We start from the raw sequence: 20,012 nt of genomic DNA, 5'->3' as shown, positions 1-20,012 counted from the left end.
GGATGCTCCCCGGGTTCCCTGTCGGACGCCTTCCTAATACAGTGGAAGTCTCACCTATACTACGCCTTTCCTCCATTCCCGCTAGTCCACAGGGTCCTGCTCAAACTGCACAGGGACAGAGCCTATCTGATTTTGGTTGCCCCAGCATGGCCCAGACAGCACTGGTATTTCACTCCTGCTGTGGCCAGACCTGATCACTCAAGACCACGATGGCTCTGTCATCCCGACCTGCAATCTCTTCAGCTCACAGTGTGGATGCTGCACGGCTAACTCAATCTGAGCTGTGCTGCTCTTGCTTGGTACAGCAGGTCCTTTTGAGTAGCAGGAAGCCCTCTATGAGGTCCACGTACTTAGTGGAAACGTTTTTCCTGCTGGTGCGCTCAGAGTCATACGGTCCCTCTACAGGCATAGGTACCTATCACCTTGGACTACCTTCTGTCTTAAAGCAGTAGGGCTTGGCAATATTATCTATCAGAGTGCACCTGGCAGCTATTTCAGCTTTCCACTCTGATGAAAACGGGTGTTGTCTTCTCCAATCCCAGAGTCACTAGATTTCTCAAGGGATTGGAGCGCCTGTTCCCACGAATTAAATAACCAGTCCCTGTGTGTTATCTTAACCTGGTCCTCTCCAGACTCCTGGATGCCCCGTTTGAGCCAATGGCTTCCGGCTCACTCCTGTATCTTTCCTGGAAGACAGCCTTTCTCAAAGCTATCACCTCTGCAAGGTGGGTGTCTGAGCTCAGGGCACTCACATCGGAACCACCGTATACGGTGTTCCACAAGGACAAGGTACAGCTGTGACCCCACCCAGCCTTTCTCCTTAAGGTGGTGTCTGCCTTCCATGTCAACCAGGACATCCTCCTCCTCCCTGTCTTCTACCCAAAGCCGCACGCCTCTAGATGGGAACAACAGCTGCACTTCCTGGACTTTCACAGGGCCCTCTCTTTCTACATCGAGCAAACAAACGTTTTCAGGAAAACGTCACAGCTGTTTGTTGCTGTGGCAGACCAGATGAAGGGTCTTCTGATCTCCTCCCAGTGCATCTTGTCCTGGATCACATCATGCATTCATGCGTGCTATGACTTAGCTGGTGTCCCAGCTTCCAGTCTTACCACCCACTCCATGTGGGCTCAGGCTTCATCCTCTGCTTTCCTAGCACACATGCCCATACAGGAGATATGTTGGGCAGCGACTTGGTCATCGGTGCATACCTTCATCGCCCACTGTGCAATAGTTCAGCAGTCCAGGGGTGAAGCTGCATTTGGTTCAGCAGTCGCTCACTCCGCGACATCTCACTCCGACCCCACCGCCTAGGTAAGGCTTGGGAATCACCTAATTGGAATCGATATGAGCAAACATTCAAAGAAGCAAAAACGGTTACTCACCTTTGTAGCTGTTGTTCTTTGAGATGTGTTGCTCATATCCATTCCAAACCCGCCTTCCTTCCCCTCTGTTGGAATAGCCGACAAGAAGGAACTGAGGGGGTGCTGGGTCAGCTGGGGCATATATCCGGCACTGTGAAGGCGCCGCTCCAGGGGGCGCCTCAGCCAACCCACCGAGTGTTGCTAGGGTAAAAATCTTCCGACGATTGTGCACACGATGCGCACACACCTAATTGGAATGGATATGAGCAACACATCTCGAAGAACAACAGTTACAAAAGTGAGTAACAGTCTTCTATTAAAGATTTGCCTGCTTGTCTACCTTTCACATTTCTCTGTTTTGTAAGGTATGTTTTTTTTGTTTTGTTTTTGTTTTTAAACAGAGCCAAGATTTCCTTTTGCACATGCCTCTTGGAAACAGTGGATCACAGCAGGAATCTGTAGGAGGAGGGAGAATAACTGTTGGAGCACAGACAGTACCCTCTGCAGATCTCAGTAATTCCTCTCCTTCTGATGTAGCATGTAACTGTGAGGCCTGTAATGAGCGCAGGTGAGACTTGCAGCGAACTTACTAATGTTGCAACTTATTCATATCTGCTCATATTTTGCTTATTAAAATAAGAATTTTTGTAATTCAGTGGTAATTCTATTTTTAATTGGTTTTCTAATCTAATTTAGTTGATGGATAGGCACTCTGTTGTTACTGAAGTGCATCTTTGAAATAATGTGGTGGTACAATAACCTCAGTTTGCATGCCATGTTAACCTTTCTGGCATTGTTGCAGAGAAATTTCAGCAGAGACTGAACGTGAATCTCAGCAGCTTCAAAATTACTGGTCAGAAGTAAGATATATGGTCCGATGTGTATATCGCCAAGCTGGCACCCCGTTGGCAGATGATCAAGACCAATCCTTGGTACCAGATAAAGAGGGAATGAAGGAGTTGGTGGATAGGTATAAAAAATTTTTATGGAATTTTCTTATGTAGATTAGTACTGTTCCTCTAGTTTAAACAATCTTTATTATGAAGCTGCAAATAATTCAGAATCACTGATTTCTTTAATAGAAGTATATTTATCACCTCTTAATCTGTGGCCATACTTTTAAAAATCATCAATCCCTTATGTGTCCAAATATTCAGAATTTGTCATTGGAATGAGGAATCAGAGCAATTTTAACTAAAACTCCTGCATACGTATGTTGAACATTGGCTTGAATGTATCATATGAAATTATTAAACTCTGACATACTAATCTGCAAGAGGGCTATTGATGCATAAATTATGGATATATCCTAAAAAATCATCTCTTCAAAAGAACATGAGATTAATAATATTAAAAGCTGACATACTGCTCTCAGCTGATATTTCCATACATGATACTTTGTCCTTATTCAGTTCATTGGATTAGAATGAACAGTGGATTCTTAAAACCACGATGACAGTTAAAATATTACCTCATTCAAAAAAAAGAAATTAGTACATACCAGTGGATTATTCAACTAGGAAAACTGAGATTTGTAGACACTTAAAAATTAGTTGCATATCTGGAATGGGAATCCCTTTTTAGTATGATGTAGAGAACATTAGCTTAATGTGATCACTGAATATTCATGCTATTGAAGATAATATAACAATTTGAGTGTCTTTAAACTGCCCCAGTATATTGGGTAACTATCTTAATTTTTTAGCCTCACTGGAAATGTGAATCCTAGAATAGCCTATTGGTCTACTGAATATTTAAAATATTAGTGGGTCAGCTCTCCTGGTACCTGAATGACAGTAGCACTATGAGCAGCGGGGGGGAGGGATAGCTCAGTGGTTTGAGCATTGGCCTGCTAAACCCACAGTTGTGAGCCCAATCCTTGAGGGGGCCATTTAGGGAACTGGCATAAAAATCTGTCTGGGTATTGGTCCTGCTTTGAGCAGGGGGTTGGACTAGATGACCATCTGAGGTCCCTTCCAACTCTAATCTTCTATGATTCTATGAGTAAGAGCTTCTGGCTGGAACTAAGGGCTTGTCTTCACTACTGATGCAATCAATGCAGCAGGAATCGATTTTAGCGGGTCTAGTGAAGACCTGCTAAATCCACGGCAGAGCGCTCTCTGGTCAACCCTGGTACTCCAGCTCTGTGAGAAGAGTATGCAAAGTCAACCGGAGAGCATCTCCCATCGATGCAGCACAGTGAAGACACAGTGGTAGATCAACCTAAGCTGTGTCAATTCCAGCTGTTATATACGTAGCTGGAGGAGCATAATTTAGGTTGACTTTCCCCAGGAGTGAAGACAAGCCTGTCCGAGAAAAACAGAGTTCTCGCTCTCTGGTTGGGTGCAGCAAGTCAGATACTTTAGTCTCTAATTGCATGGAGGGAGAGAGTGCACTAGGACACAGGGTTTCCCCCACCTAGGCAGGTCTCTAAAGATAAACAATTAGAGCCAACATTTATATCTTTTTTACAGACAATAATGAGCAACAGCTGCATATTGTTTATACATATTCCTTCTCTCCATCTTATTTCTCTCAACAATTTCTGCTCTAGTCTGCATTCCATTTTTATCTTAACACAAGCCCTAAATTCTGGCAAGATATTGTGTGTTATGGTGGGTAAAGAGAAATATTTTGAAGGACTTCACCATCAATTGAGTACCATCTTTTATCCATTTGAGAAACTGAGGCACAGAGAGACTAAGTGACTTGCCCAAGGTTACACAAAAGATCGGTTGTAGAGCAGGGAATTGGACCCAGGTCTCAAAGTCCTAGATTAGTTCCCTAACCCCTAGACCATCCTTCCTCCAGAATACTTTCCTAGGAATATTTAGGACACAGTGAGCATTAAACACTATTTTGATTGTGAATTTTTGGTCACAATTATTATTCCAAAAATGCAGGCTTTGTGAAAGAGATCCTTATCAGCTTTATCAACGATTGGAACAGCAAGCTAGAGAATATGTGCTTGAAATGAAGGTTCGTCTGCTCAGGCACTTGTCGCTGGGATCTAAAGTTGCATCAACATTATCAATACCAGGCCCACCGCAGGCACATCAGTTCATCTCACTCCTTCTTGAGGAATACAGTGCACTCGGTCAGGCAGCATGCACAATCAGCACCTTTCTTGTCACTCTGGTAAGATACAAACAAAATTCCTGTGTGCTATTGATCTGTAGAGATAATACAAATTGGTAAGAAGTCGTGTTGTGAGTTCTTTCACAATCCTTTTGCGGATTGCAAAGTATAAGCTTTTGTGTGTTTGGGCGGGAGAGTGAGGAATACACTTAACTTCTATGTCCTCATATTGAAATCTAGGCTGGGACATCTTTAACAAAACAGTTTATTCACAAATGGGTGAAACTGCCAAAACTGTCCATTTGCGGGGGGGGACGGGGGAGGAGAGGGTGAGCTTCTACATCATCTGAATGATCAGGAGGAAGCTATTAAAGTAGTACTGCAAATGGGTAATGGGACTAACTAGTTTCAAAACAAAACTTTTGAGGAATCTATTCAGTTGCCATATTTTGAATTATTTTATTTTAGACAGCCCCATATCTAGGATGGGTAGAATATTACACTAGTGAGCTTCAGTGATGTCTTAAGAAAAGTATTATGAAAGCTTTAATGCCCTTTCAGATGCATTAATTCAGATATTTTGATTCTACATATTTTCTTTTCTCTTCCCTGATCATCAGAGACACTTACTTGAGAAGACTATCTCTTGCTTAGGAATTAATCTGCTCCTGTTACGTATTACAACCAAAGTCGTCATTCTCTTCAATATAATCCTTTGCTACCAACCAATTCTGTTGTCACACTTCAGGTTATGTTGACAGGTAGAGAACAAGCAGCAGGCAAAGGTCTACCAGAAGAGAAGAGAAATACAGAAAATATAAGTAGTAGAAACAGTTCTTTCTAACGTTTTTTTTTCACTTTTCTTTGAGGATTTAGGTCTTTACAGCCTTTTTGTTATGCTGTACTCTTATTTCTTTTCATACTACGTACATGCTGAAGACTGCCAAGGGAATTTTGGCAGAGTAGAGTTTGGTTTTGCTGTAGATGGACTGGAGAGGTGTGGGACAGAGTTATAGAAAGGAATGAAATGGGTAGGAAGTGGTAGACAAAAGGGAAGAAATATAGAAGGGAATGGTGTTCAGACCTCTTGGGAAGAAAAGGTTCTCAAAGAGAAAAGGAGATTCATAGAATGAAATATTCAAAATAAAAACATAATTTATTTGTGTTCAGATATACAAAAATATAATAGTTGACTGTTTCCTGCCCTCCCTGCTCTGTGCTCGCTATTTTCTCATCTTCTTTCCCTGCCCTTAGACACAATGCACTTTTATTAGAAATAATTTATTACCAGCCATTCATTGACATAGGCCTATATTAGTCAAGTCTTAGCATTTCTCTCTTGAGAGGATGGTTCTTAAAGTTACTGAGTTGCTTTACTGTTTAAAAACATACTTGACTGCAGAACAGATTTATTGCAACATGAAAATTAAATTGATGCCACTGAAACTAGACAGTTTTTACTTTCCTTTCTAAGAATCCACTAATTTTGTACTCTGGTTGTCAAGAAGATATAGCTAATCAGTCATTTGATGTTTTCATGTTTAGCCACTCTCCTTTTCCTGGTCTCTACTGTGGACCAGTCGTAGTAAAGTTGACGTGTAAGAGATCAAATTGACAGGAAATGCTTAGAATAGACATGAACTCTCCAACCTACCAGTTTTTGCCCTACTGAAGTGAAAAGGATACTTCATTCTCCAAAGAGTTTGAGTGGATATGGTATTTTTACGTTAACTGCTTCCTTACGTGTGATTGGTTTAGCAGCTCAGTCAGTATTGAGAACAGTCATTGTTCCTCTAATAGGCTTCAGTATTCAGAAATTGAACTATAACTGTAGTAGGAACACAGGATATTGTTCCTGTGGTGGCTTTTTATATAGATTTCTTGGGTTGCTACAGGGCCTTCTCCTTAGGCATGCTAATATTTAGAGCTTGGAAGCTGAGATTTAACAGCAGAGAAAAAGCGTAAGGAAGTAGTCTCATTTGGCTTTTTCAGTGCATATTGAATGCATTTTGTTAAGACTCTGTTGCACTGTTTGAGATCAGAAGAAATCCTTTTAGCCTCAAATACACGCGTGTGGCTAGATCATCATATTGTCAACTTTGTAATTCAGTCTTCCACTTGGCTATGGTCCAACCTTTTTGTGTAGCCTGCAGTATGATGGCAGGAAGAGGCTTGTACCTCCATCCATGTGGACTTAATTTCTTAGTGAAATTATGACTGATTTTCCTTCCTTTCAAAGGAGTCCAGCTCTTTGGAGAGGTTCAAGAACAAGCTTTAAAGCCTTTTTGCCCCACCAGGGGATGAGACACCATACCAAGATCAAGATGGAGAGACTGTGGTCAGTACAGAAAAGTCCCTCAATCCCCAATTTAGAGGTCTAAAAGAAAAACTTGCCTGATACTTTCTGTAGGCAGTACAAAACCTGATCAACTGAACTAGGGATGTAAGCTTTCTAAAGAAGTTTTGTCAGTTTTGTTCTCCTCAGACCTATGGAACCTACCAGAAGGCTCACTTGTTTTCAGGATAATCAGGCTAAAATTTAAGTTTTGTTAGTAATGTGTAGGAACTAAAATCTTGTAAACTATTTATCATCCGAAGCAAGGGAGTATATTGTTTCATTGCACACCTCAGGAGTGGAGAGGCTATAATTTATGTTCAGATGAGTGTTTTCCATTGTTTTCTTTGAGCAGTGCTAGCCGGACTAGAAGTGCTTGATACTGAGGTCTGACTTGGAATACATAACCCCCCATTAGAGTTTAAGATCCATAAAATAAGATGACTCTGTCCAATGCGATGCTTGTATTACTGATTACTCAAAGCCATAGTGCAGGAGATTCACTTGCTGGTGTGACAGCCAGAATGCCTTCATTTACTTTTGCTGAGTGTGAGGTCCGGTGACAGAAGACAGACACTCGTGTTTGTTCCAAAAAAAGAAACGCTTGCTGAATTGGTGGTTAGGGGATCTCTCGTAGAGGGTCTGTTGTTCAGCTGTCAACACTGAATTACTATCACCATAGATGTTAACTCTTCTGTTTAGAAGTACCTTAAGGTTGGAAATGGGTAGATGGTTGATAGTCCGGAAATCAAGATGCACATTTAGTATGCTAAACAGATGAGTAAGTAGGTTATTGCTTGCTTCAGGAAGAACATTTCTGAGTAACCATACTTAGAAAGTACAACTTCTTCAGTGTTTTAGTTAAACCTTGTGGGAAAAGCAGAACTTACGAGGAGAGCGGTATCTCCTGCTTGACATGGTAAAGAACCTAACATTGATAAGGGATAGCAAATCAAAACCCCTGGAAAAGTCTGGCTAAGATGATATACTCTGTCTGTTGAGATAGAAATTGAACTGTGAATTTGTGGAAGGCCTTTCAACAAGATAGTGCCTTCTGCTGATTCCCCCACCCCTTTCCTATTCCCTGACTATGCAGAAAGATGAGAAGAGAAGCTAGAGTGACTTTTAGAAGTCAGTGGTGGTCTTGATTCATAGATCAGTGGTAAAATAATATATTTGTTAGTGTTAAAACTGGCTAAGGTCTAAGCTGAATAACCCATCATCTGGGCTGGTGGGTTTAAAAGGTTACTAGCTAAAGAAATTTTCTTTCTGGCATCTGAAGAGTTCTTTAGAAATATGTTAGATTTATAGAAAATTTAAATATTTTTAATAGGAAAATGAACACTTGAAGAAATTTCAGGTGACGTGGGAATTGCACAATAAGCATCTATTTGAAAATCTGGTATTTTCTGAGCCACTGCTGCAGAACAGCTTGCCAACACTGGTGTCACAGCTAAGGTAAAGTGTCTTTCAATATATCTATATACACACGTTAAGTAAAGAGAATAATAGTTTAGATAGTATCTGTAACAAAATGGTTAGATACTTTTGATAAGATTAATGGTAAAACTGTGACTTCTTTTTTTTTAAAAGAATTAGATTCTGTGATTATTTTTTTGGCTAAGCAAACCACTGAAATATTTCTGCACATTCCTCACAAACTACTTTAAGATGAGGTGTGATGAAAACATCTGTTCAGTTGGTGCACTTGCATGTAAATTGGGTTTTCTTTTCATTACTGCATGTTTATTTAGAATCTTTAGCTGGTCTACTACTGTAGGTACACTGAAAAACACAAATCTTACAAATGTAGAGCTCAATCCTGCAAAGGTTCACACCAGAGGATGGTACATATTGTCATGATTGGATCCATGAGTGACTTCACAGTATATCCCTGGTGGTAAGTGTTAGCAGAATTAGGCTCTCGTAAGCAACCTTCAGATGATGATATCTTTAGCAGTGGCCTACATGCCATACTAGAACAATTACTAATCATTTGCCACTATCCTAAACAGACACACCAAAAAACATCAAACAAATTAATGGTCATAACATATTAATATTAAACAAAAGCAATCAAATGGACAAAACCCTGTTAAACACAGGTTTCTAAAACATTGCTGCTGCTTCTCTGAGTTTTGCTTTCACAGAGGCCTTTAAAAATGAGTTACTTTCTTAGTCTATGCACCTGTTGTTTGTATGTGAAATTGGTGGTGCACTCTAGGGAATGTAGTAGCACGTTTGAGTAATAGTTTTGATAGATTTGCAAAATCATGTGTTTTGACCCAAATATGCTAGGAATATTTGCTATCTGTCTTGGATCCCATACAATTGAAAGATTAAACTCTCTTTTTAGTAACTATTGCCCTACATTTGTCTTAAATAAATTTGTAAGTGTGTAAATACTAAGTATTGTATTATAACTCCTGATTTTATAAAGGTATAAATACTGCAGAATTGCCAGTGGAAAATGTTAAATCATGAGTTGGCCTTCAGAAATGAAAATTTTGAAAAAATTATCTTTTGGGAGTTTTATTTGCCTTTTGATTTTTTGAACCAGTGTAGGTTTCATTGGGGTTAAATTTTCATGTTCTTCTCTGCAATCACAAAGGCTAGAAACTTGCTATTTTATATAGGAGGGGTGAGATTCTCTAGAATTACCATTACTTCAGGAGCCAGGACATTAAGAAAAAAATAAATTTCATGAGTATCATGATAAAATCATGAGAATTGGCAACACAGATTACTGGTAGAATTTTAAGCACCATTGAACATTCCATATAGTTAGCCTATATTCTTGATGCATTTTTACGTCTTCATGATTTTTGGTATGTAGAAATTATCTCCTAAAAAGACTATAGCTGAGGTTTCTGTAAATAAATAAATAAATAAAATACCTTGATCTTGGGTGAAATGAAATTAGTGGCTTTGGTTTAATACTGGACAATAGTTGTCTGCCATTCACTTTGTTCTTAGTTATTTTAGATACTCTATGTTGGGATGGAGAAATTTCTTAAAATTGTTGCCAGATGGTGGTAGGCAGTATTACATAGCAGTTAGAACAGAGAACTCGGTTTGAAGTCCTGACCCCATTAAAGTAAACAGCAAAACTGTGTGACCCTCACTGTGATCAGGATTTCATCCTAGGAGTCGAGATGCCTGGTTCTGACACTAACTTTTCACTTAATCTCTTTGCCTTAGTTCACCAATTGGTAAAATGGAAATGATTGATTGAGTGGCATGGCTGTCATGAGTCTTGGTTTATATCTGGAGGAACTCAAAGACCTTTGTAATGAAATGCACATTAGAAGTGTGTAACATACTATAATCTCTACCTTACTTGGTTCTGAGACCAAAGTTCAGGATGCTGACTTGGTAGTTTGAGGATGCTTGCAATGATGATGTATGGCAGACCTCAAAGGAATAAGCAGAAATAAAACTGCAGATTCCACAGTAGTAGGGGAGCAGGAAAGCCTCTGTCTTCCATTCCTGAAAATTCCCCTCTGAGGGAGAAGTGTCTTTTAATCTATCAATCTTAGAACAGATGCTGCCTCTAATGGGTAGGAAGTGAGTTTACTCCTGAGGGAATTCTGCACCCCAAAAAACAAAAATTCTGCACACTGTTTTAAAATTCTGCAAATTTTATTTGTAATAAATAAATGCAGAGGCTCTAACATGGCAGTGGAGAGCACAAGCCAGTGACTGCACGGAGGTGGGAGATCACCCTGCAGGCCTTTGCCCCCATCCTCCCCATCCCGGGAGATGGACTCAGCAGTGAAGATGCATCTGACCCTGACACAGTGCAAGGGCTAGGCCATCCCCAGAAACACCCAGGGCCTTGCCCCTCTATGCCAACCATACTAGATGGAGGCAGGCAGGTTCAGCCTAGCAGGAGCCAAGTGCGGAGGGCCTGAATGTGGAGAGATGCAGATATGGGGTGATAGGGTTCTGTGTGAGGCAGTCTGGGTGCAGCCAGCTTGGTAGGGAGTCCAGGAGTGGGGGAATCTGGATGAACAGGGGCTCATGGGGGGCGGGGGCAGATTCTGAGTGCAGAGACAATGTGACTCTGCGGTGGGGGTTAGATGAAGGTAGTTGGGGCTCTGCACAGGGGTCTGGGTGTGGAGGGCTCAGCTAGAGGGAGGGTCCAGGTGCTGGCTTGGTGGATTGCAGGTCTGGGTGCTGGCTTAGTGGGGCTCAGTGGGATGGGGATCTGGATGTGGGGGACTTGTCAGGGTGGTTTGGGTGGGGCAGGGTTGAGTGCAGGGAGTGGTCTGGGGGCAGAGGTGGGGTCCAAATGCAGAATCATAGAATATCAGGGTTGGAAGGGACCTCAGGAGGTCATCTGGTCCAGCCCCCTGCTCAAAGCAGGACCAATCCCTAACTAAATCATCCCAGCCAGGAATTTGTCAAGCCTGACCTTAAAAACCTCTAAGGAAGGAGATTCCACCACCTTATTAGATAACCCATTCCAGAGGGTGAGGCTAGTCAGGGCATGAGTTCAGGGGCTTGGTGGGGGGGTTCTGGGTGTAGGGGGTGTGGCTTGGTGGGGTGATCTGGTTTTGAGGCGGGTCTGGAGGCACAGGGGCTGGGTGGACGGGGGAAGCAGCTATCCGTAGCGTGAACCCCTCCCCTATGGCTGAGGAGCACTGGGGACAGGAAGAGAGTCGGTGGTGGTGCGGAGTTTCCTATAGCCGGAGAGGTTTCTGGGGGTAGGTCTGACACAGCTGTGGCCACTCCTTGTCGGGGAAAAGGAAGTCTCATCCTCCCCAGCCCAGCTAGGACAAGCAAGGTAGGAGCCACTGGCTGAGGCATCCCCAGCCCTGCCCCCTTCCTCCCAGCGATTTAGCTCTCTGCTGACTGCTTCGGGTGCCTGAAACAAAGCATGTGTGCTGCTGGGGAGGACAGCATGACCATTCTTGTGGCTTCCCTTTGCTTCCCAGTCAGAAAGTCATTTTGCTGTGGGGAAACAAAAAAGTCTGCGGGGGACATGAATTCTGTGCATGTGCAGTGGCACAAAATTCCCTCAGGAGCGTGAGGTACTGTGTATAACCAGGTTTTGCAATTGCTTGATTTCATGTCTGTTTCCCCAAGTGGAGGCCCAACAGCCCTAGCTATTAAATAATTAGTGTCATGCTTAATCATTGTGCTGATTAACGCTTCACCAGACCTGGGTGTCTTTGCTATTCAGCTCTTTGGTAGATGGTCATCTGTACTTAAAGCATATGTGGTTCAGGAAGATAGGTATATCAAGCAATAAAGCTGGGTGAATAAGTATGGCTCAGTTGTGATGACCCCATTTTGCTATGGAAATGTTACGCTTCTTATGTACTCACTACTATTGCTTACACTAGTTACAGAACATCAAGAGTGAGCTGTTGTCAGACCTTTGTTAAAAATACAGATCAACATGTTTTGTGGAACTAAAGGCCAAATAGCTTCTGTTTCAGTTACTGTAGTTATATTCATCACCTAAAGCCTTTTTTATCCTAAAACTATTTTAAGGTTTAGTTGGAGTTGGTCCTGCTTTGAGCAGGTGATTGGACTAGATGACCTCCTGAGGTCTCTTCCAACAATAATCTTCTATGATTTTAAGTGGTGGTGTATATCAGAAAAATTAGTGGACACCAGTGAATCATTCTGATTATTAGGTGGATGCCTCTGCCTCTATTTCATACTCTAATAATTGCTGTTTAAATTTTTAGGCTTGGAACAACACACGATTCCTGTAGTGAAGATATGTATAGTACCTTGCTACAAAGGTATCATCAATTGGAACAGGAGATGGGTCAAGTGGCTGAAGCCTGGCTTGAATGCCAGAAAAAAATAGATGATTATGTAGATGAACAGGTAAGGACCATATAAGGTATTGCCTGCCTTGCAGTAAATGTAAAACATACAACATTATATACTGCATACATGTACTCCAAAAGTCCTGACCTTTAGTCAAGATGGTATAATAACTATGGAATACAGGTGCTGATAAAAATGAATTATTACTTAGTCTGAATTCCCGTAGCATACACATGATACATCAGTGTATTTTAATTATTACTTTTGAATAAGAAACAATTGTCTTTATAAGATGAGTTTTGTTTGTTTAAAAACTTAATCCCCATGTTTTGTGTACATTGTCAGTAAAGTTACTCGTTTCTGCTTTGTTAACAACCACTACAATCCACTGTGGGATGTTACAAGAAAGTCTGTTAGCAGTGTCTTTTGTTAAGGTCTTGCATAAAATTTTGAGGATAGTTTCAAAGCATCTGAAGAAAATTCTTGTTGCCAAACTCTGCCACCTGTAAAGCTTGCATGCTCTAATCCTAGGTATACTAAACATGAAAAATTGTCATTTTGTTAAAGAAAAGTAGGCACAGCAAATAATGAACATTTGCTAGTGTTTATAAGAACCAGACAGAAGTAACTGTCTTCACAGTAATTGCCTATCTGATTTTACCTTATTTGAATTCTCTTGTAATATTCATGTACTAACAATTAATACAAATGGCTAAAGGCTGTACTGCATCTTTATTTTATAAAGTATAATTATAGGCATCAGAAAAGAAGCTCTTGAGCGGTGAAGTGGAACCTATTTCTGCATATGTAAATGGCAGTGTCTCTTCTAAAATTCAGTCTTTCTGGGGCTTGAGAGGTGTAGATCTTTGCAGGATCAATTTATAAGCAGGAAATAAGCACCCTAGGTATCACTACAGCAAAAATATCCATCACCTTCTGACTTAAAGTGTAGCACTGGAAAGGTGGGCCTGTCAGAACAGTTACTCCTCAGGAAAAGACTAACATAGACCATCTCAAATATGTCCAGGTTTCTTACCACAAACAGATTTTAAGATGATCCTGTTGACTTCAAACGTTCATCTGTTATGCTATCAGCAGCTGGTATAAAGAACATTTAAAAGTCCTAAAAAGGAATTACAGCATGTGATCCTCATTTATTTAATAAAGTAACATTATTCTGGAAACAGAGCTTCTTTTTCTTTAATAATTAAATTCTCACAGAAACACCAAAAGCAGTTTCAGGCTATTATGGTATGATTAATTTGCATACTGAAATATTCAAAGGCTAATGACTCTGAAGTAGCCTTTATGCCATTGCTTTAAGAACATGAATATGAGGATGTCTGGTAGTACTAGTGCTAATGTGCGTTTGCAATCTTTATCCATTTGAAAGATCATATTAGTTTGTGAGAGTCCCTATACTTAAAGCCCTAGATTTTTCTTGAAGAACACAGCCCTTGTGTAGAGAGGAGTGTGGAATCTAACCAGGCCAGGAAGAGAAATTATGCCTGTTTGAGGCACAATCACAGGACTGCTGCTTGAATATGAGGTCCTGGTAATCTGCTCAGTCTTGTATGCCAGCCAGGCTCCATAGGCTGGTGCAAAGTGAAGGGGCCAGAATAATGACCCCACTCCCTTTCCACCCCTCTTCACTGGCTTGCTCCCATGGAGAGGAAAAATACAGCAATTATTGTTGAGATGCACAAGTGTGTAGGAGAGGCTTCTTGCTTGTCCATTCACTCCTATGTGCCTAAGCGAGGGCATCTCACAGTCTTGCCCAAAACAGTGAATACAGTAGAAATAAAATTATCTCTCAAACTAGTAGAGATTAAATGCATCCGCTATAGTGTTGTGGTTGCAAAGCACTGTACAAATGTGAATGGTTGATCCACACAGCACCCACGTAAGGTAGGTAAATAAATATTTTTAGGTGCCTGGATTTAGGAGTGATAGGTACTACTTGAAGGGATGGATAAGTAGGTAGAATAACTGATACAGAAATTAAGTGACTGCCCATGTCCTCAAAACGGTCAGTAGCAGAGCCAGGAGTAGATCTTGAGCATTCCTTATCTTTGGCCATATAGTACATTTTAATCCCTCTGAAAAGTGAAACAAAGGATGGTCCATAAGTGTTCATGCTTACTATTTCTCTTAACCATTTAAAAACATTACATGAATTACCATATTGCTTTTAGTGTAAACTAACATATTCCCTTCAGAGCAAGGGAATTCAAAATTGAATAGTAATAATCCAAATTACATTTGATACTATCATCAAAGAGCAAAATCATGCTGAGTGACGTTCAAATTCAAGTGTTGAGGTGTAGCGGGGATAGTTCAGCATGGTATTTCCTGAGTGAAACAATATCCTATTGTAATCTTTTAAATTCACATTCATGTTTGAATTCCATGTTCAGTCCTTGAAATATTAATTTAAGGTGATATTACAAATTGAGGGTTACAACATGAGCTAATCATAATAAATTCTGGTTCATTTGCTGCAAATTTTCTTGCATGAATATGTAACCTCTGAAAGGTTTTGAATTTCTAGTACTTGTATGCTAAGTGTTAAGTGTTGAAAGAAACCTGGATAGGTGCTTTCCCTGACCTACTGAACCAGTTTTTCAAATTGATTTGGGAAACAGATAAACTGTTTTTGTACTTCACTGTTAAAAAAAATATATATATATATTACTGTATGTAGTATTGCATGCATGTTGGTCCCAGGATGCTAGAGACAAGGTGGGTGAGGTATTAGTCAAATAAAAGATACAGGTCTGTCGCAACTTACGCACATTTAACATGCGTGATTTCAATTTTACACGTACAGCTGGAGGGGGGCGTGGCCTCAAGCTTTAAAGATCCTGGGGCACCAGCTGTGGCTGGATGTCCCAGGGCCTTTAAATCACCCAAGGGGCTCCCAGCTGCAGAGGTGGCTGGTAGCCCCTGGGGCGAACTAAAGGGCCCGAGGGTCCAGCCGCTGTGGAGCTCCAGGCCCTTTAAATGCCAGCCCGGCTGCCAAAGCTGTGGGCGGGATTTAAAGGGCTTAACCGTTCTTCCTGCCACAGCGGGGAGCTTGGAGGAGCCCTTTAAATGCCAGCCCCAACCCTGCTTCCAAAGCTGCAGGCGGGATTTAAAGGGCTCCTCTGGGCTCCCCATCGCAGCGGGAAGCCCAGTGGAGCCCTTTAAATCCCGCCCGCAGCTCCTGTGGCCGGGCCAGGGCCGGGGCCGGGGCCAGCATTTAAAGAGCTCCACTGGGCTCCCTGCCACAGCGGGAAGCCCAGTGGAGCCCTTTAAATCCCACCCACAGCTCCGGTGGCCAGGCCGGGGCGGCATTTAAAGGGCTCCTTCGGGCTGCGGACGGAATTTAAAGGGCTTGGGGATATAATTTTGAGTATACGCGGTTTTCGCTTTACGCGATAACTGCAGAACGGAACCCCCGCGTAAGATAAGACTTAGCTGTAACTTCTGTTGTGGAGAGACAAGCTTTCAAATTTACAGAAGGCTCCTCTTCACGTCTGGGTGCTCTCACCAACAGAAGGTGGTCCGGTAAAAGATATTATCTCACTCACCTTGTGTCTCAAACATTTACGGATTTTTCTTTTGTTTGTTTTTATGTTTGTAGCATTGTTTGTTAACTCTAAAAAGTGTACTCTTCAGACACAAAATGTCATCTGATTTTAATAGTGCTTTTCCAGTAATGTGCCCCAAGGTGATCTATAATTAATAAAAAATAATTAATTATTATAATTAATAAAAATTGCTAACTCAGCAATTTTAAAATGCTGAATTAGTTAAACCATAGGCAGGGAGTACGTTTTAAGCTCAACCTTAAACACTGACAGTATAAATCATTACGTGTGAATGGCTATAATTTTAAACTTGATCTTTTCTTTTTATATACACTTACAAAAAAGAAAAGTCCAGCTTCAGTAGCAGATATTCTTCTATGATTGAATGATGAGCTCTAGGTCTGTTGAATACCACAAGATTTGCTATTGACCTTGAGCATATATCTGGGACTTGCCAGAAGTCCTGTATTGGTAGAGCTTCACACATGGATCAGGAGATGAGATATTGGGTATCTGATGCAGAACATTTTAAATGTTATCAGAATTTTGTATATAGTATAAAATGGAACTTAATGTCCATGTAAAGACTTAACTGGAGTGTGGAGGGTGCAAGGGGGGAAGATTGCCAAAATGGTTTTATATTTGCATAGAGTTTAAAATACAGTGGCTTTACTAATGAAATAAGAAGAGCACTTGGATAAGATAGAATTTATCTTTAATATAACTTTAATAACTAACTTAACTTTCTTTTTAATTACACAAGATTCTTGTGAGTTTTCTGAAATAAACATGGACAGGATGAATAAAATAAAATGTGATGGCGACCGAACAAATACAGTGTAGTATTTTCATGTTTAAACCAATGCATCTTCTTCTATCCTGTTTTAGATGGCAATGAAAACAAAACAGCGCATGCTAAAAGAAGACTGGGAATTCTTTAAACAGAGGCGTTTTATTGAAGAGCAGGTAGGATTATGGTGTTTTAGCAATTTATATTAGTAATTTGAATATTTTCTGTATACTATGAGAGACAGACACTTGAAGCTGAAAGAGTAATCTGTATATTGCACTAACCATATGTGCTCTAATTCTTCAACCCTATGCCTAGAGCTCACTTGGATAAATGGGAGTTAAGCACAGATCAGCTACAAAATTGGGCCCCTATGTTTTTTCTAAACTTTAAGGGTAATTGAGTTTGTTATTACATGTTCATCCCTTTGTGTATATCCATAAAAGGAATGTAACTGCCGAAGTGAAAGAACTGTGTCGTGATCTAATAAAAATAATATACAAAACTCCAGTTATAACTGGGTCAAAGAGATTGACTTCGCCATGCGATTTCTTTAATATGGAAATACATTTTCTTTGAGCTAACATATTTTTGAATGCCAGGTGTTTACTGCTTCTAACTTTTTTTAAACTTTTATAGGTATAAATGTTTTTGACTTTGGGTATTGTGATAGATGATCAAAAGGATACTTTTATCAAGTTATTACTTGCCTTATAATTGTCTTTTTAAGTTGGGCATTATAAAAGGAAAGGCTGTTTTTTGCCATTAGTTGTGCTATAAACTGGTTACAATTTTAGCGAACATTTATTTGCAATACTAAAACACTGCCTTAAAATTTATTTTAGTTAAATAACAAGAAAGCACTAGCTGGTGAGAAGAACTTCACAGACACAATGAGGCATATGTTGTCATCACGTTTGAGCATGCCTGACTGTCCCAACTGTAATTATAGAAGAAGGTGAGCTGATGTTTTTAATTTGAGTTCATAATAAAACATTAATCTTTTGGGTTAGAGAAAAGAGGATATCAAATATTATAACTGGCACAGTGAATTTAATAAAATGGAATGCAACTTCAATACCTTTAAACAATACCTTTTTAAAAATCTGTGACACTGATAAATTTTATTACTATCTTGATTCTTGAGCAGATGTACTTGTGATGACTGCAGCCTTTCACACATTTTAACATGTGGCATCATGGATTCACCAATAACAGATGACATCCATATTAACCAGTTACCTCTGCAAATTGATTCTACTCCGGATTATCTGTCTGAGATCCGCCCACCTAGTATGTCTTCAGCAAGCTCCGAATCAGGTTCCAGCTCTCCTATCACAATTCAGCAGCACCCAAGACTCATCCTTACAGATAATGGCTCTGCACCAACTTTGTGAGTTGCTGTTTTTATTGTAAAATTTGGAATCATAAGGAAATTGAGAGAACTACGGAAGACAAGTTACAGAAGGTTGATAGTTTCATTTAAATTACTATCCTTGTTTAAAGATTTAACTCTTATATTTGCAGAAGTGCTTGGCCACATTGGGGAACTTACTCAGAGGTATCAACTGCCTGAATTCATTACAATGAAGTAGAAATTCTTGAACATATGTCTTAGTTTTATGCCTCCAAATAGCTGTATATTCTGGAGTTCAAGGAGACATCTACGACAGAACACTGCTTACACATTTAGCCACAGTCAGTGGCAAGGGTAAACTTTCTGGATGGTGACCTGCTAGCTAGAGGACTTGTCCGTTCCACACATTTTGTTACATCATTTGAAATCTTGCTTTAGACATCTACCCTAAGTGAAATCAGGGTGGATTGATTCAAATCACTGGTTTTAATCATTATTTAAATCAGCAAGCAGGAAATCTTGACTTAAATCATTGTTTTAAATTTGTTTTGCTTTTGAACTTTTTAGGTATTTTTCCAAAGAAAATTTGATTGAGTGGTTGGTAACCATTAAAACATGTTGGTTTGCTTTTATGCTATATTTGTTGCTGCTCTTGCATACCAAGAGGATATGCTATGTCTATACACATTACATTAATAGAGATTCTTACTTATATATGAGGGAGATTCCCAAACCTGATCTGGTCTCTTTAGGTGACAAATCTGAGGAACTGACGGATTGAGATGTCACTAGAGGAGGTTTTGGAACAAATTGATTAACTAAACAGTAATAAGTCACCAGGACCAGATGGAACTCAAATGTGAAATTGCAGGACTACTAACTGTAGTCTGTAACCTGTCATGTAAATCAGCTTCTGTACCAAATGACTGGAGGATAGCTAATGTGACGCCAATTTTTAAAAGGGCTCCAGAGGTGACACTGGCAATTACAGGCCGGTAAGCCTGACTTCAGTACCAGGTAAACTGGTGGAAACTATAGTAAAGAACAAAATTGTCAGACACATAGATGAACATAATTTGTTGGGGAATAGTCAACATGATTCTTGTAAAGGGAAATCATACCTCACCAATCTACTAGAATTCTTTGAGGTGGGGATCCAATGTATATAGTGTATTTAGATTTTCAGAAAGCCTTTGACAAGGTCCCTCACCAGAGGCTCTGAAGCAAAATAAGCAGTCATGGGATAAAATGGAAGGTTCTCTCATGGATTGGTAACTGGTTAAAAGATAGGAAACAAAGGGTAGGAATAAATGATCAGTTTTCAGAATGGAGAGAGGTAAATAGTGGTGTCCCCCAGGGGTCTGTACTGATCCAGTCCTATTCAACTTATTCATAAATGATCTGGAAAAAGGGGTAAACAGTGAGGTGGCAAAATTTGCAGATGATACAAAACTACTCAAGATAGTTAAGTCCCAGGCAGACTGCAAAGAACCTCAAAAGGATCTCTCAGAAGTGGGTGACAGGGCAACAAAATGACAGATGAAATTTCATGTTGATAAATGCAAAGTAATGTGCATTGGAAAGCATAGTCCAAACTATACATATAAAATGTTGGGGTCTAAATTAGCTGTGACCACTCAAGAAAGATCTTGCAGTCATTGTGAATAGTTCTTTGAAAACATCCACTCAGTGTGGAGCGCCAGTCAAAAAAGCGAATAGAATGTTG

At 40.3% G+C, this 20,012-nt stretch overlaps 1 protein-coding gene across 2 annotated transcripts in view; it reads left to right on the top strand.

Annotated features, from left to right (window-relative positions):
• The window catches only part of FAM193A (family with sequence similarity 193 member A), a 108,583-nt gene that overhangs the window by 55,725 nt on the left and 32,846 nt on the right, over positions 1-20,012 (top strand). For both annotated transcript variants that reach the window (XM_050947314.1, XM_050947315.1), the window contains exons 4-11: positions 1,766-1,932; positions 2,167-2,334; positions 4,268-4,502; positions 8,111-8,235; positions 12,480-12,624; positions 17,028-17,105; positions 17,775-17,887; positions 18,080-18,322. In XM_050947314.1, coding sequence (XP_050803271.1) covers positions 1,766-1,932; positions 2,167-2,334; positions 4,268-4,502; positions 8,111-8,235; positions 12,480-12,624; positions 17,028-17,105; positions 17,775-17,887; positions 18,080-18,322 — 1,274 coding nt within the window. The remainder of the gene's footprint in view (positions 1-1,765; positions 1,933-2,166; positions 2,335-4,267; positions 4,503-8,110; positions 8,236-12,479; positions 12,625-17,027; positions 17,106-17,774; positions 17,888-18,079; positions 18,323-20,012) is intronic.

Source organism: Gopherus flavomarginatus, chromosome 3 (assembly GCF_025201925.1).
Source record: "Gopherus flavomarginatus isolate rGopFla2 chromosome 3, rGopFla2.mat.asm, whole genome shotgun sequence".
NCBI lineage: Eukaryota > Metazoa > Chordata > Testudines > Testudinidae > Gopherus > Gopherus flavomarginatus.
The sequence above is the reverse complement of the archived record's forward strand: the minus strand, read 5'-3'. Positions and strand labels throughout refer to the sequence as shown.